The sequence below is a fragment of the Salvelinus fontinalis genome, chromosome 26 (genome assembly GCF_029448725.1).
Source record: "Salvelinus fontinalis isolate EN_2023a chromosome 26, ASM2944872v1, whole genome shotgun sequence".
NCBI classification, from domain to species: domain Eukaryota; kingdom Metazoa; phylum Chordata; class Actinopteri; order Salmoniformes; family Salmonidae; genus Salvelinus; species Salvelinus fontinalis.
In genome coordinates this window covers 1806961-1810788 of record NC_074690.1, presented here as the reverse complement: position 1 = coordinate 1810788, position 3828 = coordinate 1806961, and the positions used below count along the sequence as shown (strand labels likewise).

General features: G+C 43.6%; 1 protein-coding gene across 1 annotated transcript in view; it reads right to left on the bottom strand.

The window, feature by feature from the left end:
* The window catches only part of LOC129823540 (collagen alpha-1(XI) chain-like), a gene marked incomplete in the record, with an annotated part of 214728 nt that extends 212469 nt beyond the window's left edge, over positions 1-2259 (bottom strand). Inside the window, 1 exon segment of the mRNA XM_055882338.1 lies at positions 1862-2259. Within this exon segment, the coding sequence (XP_055738313.1) occupies positions 1862-1976 (115 nt within the window).
* Between the last annotated feature and the right edge of the window lie 1569 nt (positions 2260-3828).

Below are 3828 nucleotides of genomic sequence, written 5' to 3'. Positions count from 1 at the left end.
GTGGAGACTTATTTGGCTTGGTGGTAACCAGGGTAGAGTGGAGACGTATTGGGCTTAGTGGTAACCAGGGTAGAGTGGAGACTTATTTGGCTTGGTGGTAACCAGGGTAGAGTGGAGACTTATTGGGCTTAGTGGTTACCAGGGTAGAGCGGAGACTTATTAGGCTTGGTGGTAACCAGGGCAGAGTGGAGAGTGATTGGACTTAGTGGTTACCAGGGTAGAGTGGAGACTTATTAGGCTTAGTGGTGACCAGGGCAGAGTGGAGAGTGATTGGACTTAGTGGTAACCAGGGTAGAGCGGAGACTTATTAGGCTTGGTGGTAACCAGGGCAGAGTGGAGAGTGATTGGACTTAGTGGTTACCAGGGTAGAGTGGAGACTTATTAGGCTTAGTGGTGACCAGGGCAGAGTGGAGAGTGATTGGACTTAGTGGTAACCAGGGTAGAGCGGAGAAACGGTGTTTTCTACTACTGGCCTCTAAATGTATTTCACTCCTACAATAGAGAGAGCATCGCCCCATAGGCTACAGTACTACCTATAGGCTGTAGCACATTCTCGCATGGAACAACAGTGCCTCATACCGTTTGTGTGAAGAGTCTATGAATCACTTGAAAAATCCTGAAACCGTATAGGAAAATGCCTCCAAAATTAGGAAAATGGAGTGAATTGCAGACATACAGTTTGTTAAATAGACATCGAGGGTGTCACGGGGGTACAGCATATCATTGACAGATAGTTTGGAAGAGAGTGACGTTAAAATGTATAACAAATCGTGTTGGCAAGATAAAATAGGTGAAATCAATTGATACATTTCGATACGAGCATATAGTTCCAGGTAATAATTAATGTGTGGAAAGTTAAAGCACATCTGTCTCCGTTTTAAACCACCGAGCGCCTACGGCTGCTGTGCAGTCTACCAAACTCTACACACTCATGCGTAAAAAGTCATAGCCGTCTGTATTACGCGGTTCCTTTGGGAAGGTGAGATAGTCGAATCAATACTCTGACGTTAACCGTATCAATACTCTGGCGTTAACCGTATCAATACTCTGCCGTTAACCGTATCAATACTCTGCCGTTAACCGTATCAATACTCTGACGTTGACCGTATCAATACTCTGCCGTTAACCGTATCAATACTCTGACGTTGACCTATCAAAAGCTGTGTCTACAGGATTCTATAGCCGAGGTGTGAGATTGCGACCTGAAACCTATGGAATTCCTCTCTCGATAGCTGTGTCCACATTACAAGCGGACCACGGGGACAAACAAAGCCTATTTGTCTGGCTAAACCATTTAAAACATTCACATGAGAGCGGCATGGGAACAGTTTGATGGGTAATACCGCCACCACAGAATGCCACGTACGAGCCGCTATTTTTGGGGGTATCACGCAAAGAGCGGAGCGATATAATATGGAGGATCGTTCGAGCGCACCTGTACGAGTATCGCTGCGTGTTCACCGCTGAATGGCGATAGCATCACTGGCTGTAACGTAGGCTACCGAGAGGATTTCACATCGCGATTTACACACACGCACACACACAAACACATTATTTAAAAAAAAAGTGTGGCACTGGCCATATTTGAAACATTCTTATATTTGATCATGGATTCAATATGTGGTGACACTTAAAGTCATGCATTTTAGACACTGGCATGACATTCGTTATCTAAATGTTTCTTCTTTCAGTTTGCTGTCAACTTCAGCAGAAACAGCGCAGTGAGTGTGGCCCTGGCCCTACTGAAAGATGTAATCAATTGATAAACTAACCCTGAGGAGAAAGGATGTCCCTGCGTGTCCCCGAGAAACATCAGGGAGAGTTTGCAAGGTGAACGGTCCCGCCAATAACAGATACTTACCTGATTGGACATTGACGGCTTGCAGAAGGACAGTGAGAGTGACGATGGTGGTTAGAGTGGGATTCAAAAGCCACCTTTTGGTTTTCCACCTTGTGGACCATATTTGCATCTCCATGGTCTCTCACTCAGCGCCACAAAGCTTCTGGAGGAAAAAAAAACCGGGCGCCTTTCAGAACAAAACGTGGGTTCTTTTCCTTCCAGATATCACCCCCCCAAAAATAACGGTGTGTTGTTGGTAATTGTTGTTACTACAACAAAGCCATAAGTGAAAAACAGAACTCGTTTCTTCTTTAGAGCCAAACTGGGCCTCTTGCTCCTCTCTCCCTTATCCCCAGCCCTTAGACTGAAGGTGTATGAGCGTTCAGAAAAGTACCGGAGACAGTTCGATTGCTCCGAGAGCCGCGCGCGCAGTCTGGAGGGAGGGAGGCGGCACGATCCTCTGAACCGCGACTAGCAGGAAACTGACATGGAAAATGTTCCGTTTAGCGAATCACCATGCTGGAAAGTTGACTCCTGGTCCCGCCCACAACCATCTGTCAATCAAGAGTGGCCAGACGTCCTTAGTTTACAAGAAGGTGTTGGAGCGTTGATTAGGAGTCGCATCAGTTATCTAATATTCTTCATATCGTATTGTCATACGGAGATCGACGGAGGGACAGAGGGAGAGACGATGATGCGAAATAACGGCATGCATTACAAGACATTACAGTTTTATCTACAACACGCATAACATATCATGTATACATTCCACTGCAGTGGTATTGGGGTCTCTTTATAATTGGATTAAGCCAATTACATTTGAATGTAATCAATGTAAATAGGGTAATTTCGATTAAAAAAAAGTTTTTTTTTCGCCAACACTATAAAACAGGCTAAATTATTACTTTAATCATGACAGTGTTAGTAATCATCACCTGATTGTAAGGGATGAAGCTATATATAAAACACTTAAAAGCTGGAGGGTTTTTTGGTTGCTAATGTAAATTAAACGGAGGGGGAGAGCATCAACAACGATTCCAGGCATTTCCCAGAATGCACGAGAAAGAATCGGTTAAATACCCAACAAGACCATCAATCTGTGATATCAAAGCTTTAGCGGCCAAAATGAAATGTTTTCCAGATTTTAAAAGATTTCTTTCAAAAGAGTAAAACACTTTGGAAAGCAAGTGGAGATGAAAGGGAAGATAATTATTGCAAAAAAAAGAGAGCATTGGAACAGAGAATGAAAGCACAGGTGTTAGCTATAGAGCTCTGGGATGCATCCCAAATGGTACCCTATTCCCTATTATAGTGCACTACTTTAGACCAGGGCCCTATGGAACCATATTCCCTATATATAGTGCACTACTTGAGACCAGAGCCCTATGGAACCCTATTCCCTATATAGTGCACTACTTTTGACCTGAGCCCTATGGGCCCTTATGGTCTCTGGTCAAAAGTAGTGGACCGCACTATTAAGGAATAGGATGCCATAGGTCTCTGGTCTAAAGTAGTGCACTATATAGGGAATAGGGTGCCATAAAGCTCTGATCAAAAGCGGTGCACTATATAGGGAATAGGGTGCCATAGGGCTCTGGACAAAGTAGTGCACTATATAAGGAATAGGGTGCCATAGGGCTCTGGTCAAAAGTAGTGCACTATATAGGGAATATGTTGCTTTTTGGTACGCAACCCTTGCCCTTGAGTTGGTTCTCCACAGTGTGACATTGAGAGACATTTTTTTGACAGTTTAATTGTAATAATTGTCACACAAATCCAAACCACATTTAGGGGAGTTTGTCAATGTTCAGAACGTTATCACACAACACACTTCACAGACATGTTACCTCTAAAGTCAGGATGAAAAGTTAGGAATAGGGGTAGATGAATGTGTGTAGTCATACACAAAAATGAGTTTGTACGTCCTCATTTGTTAAATGGGAATGTGAATCACATAAGGGTGTACTTTCAGACAGTTTTCAAGATGA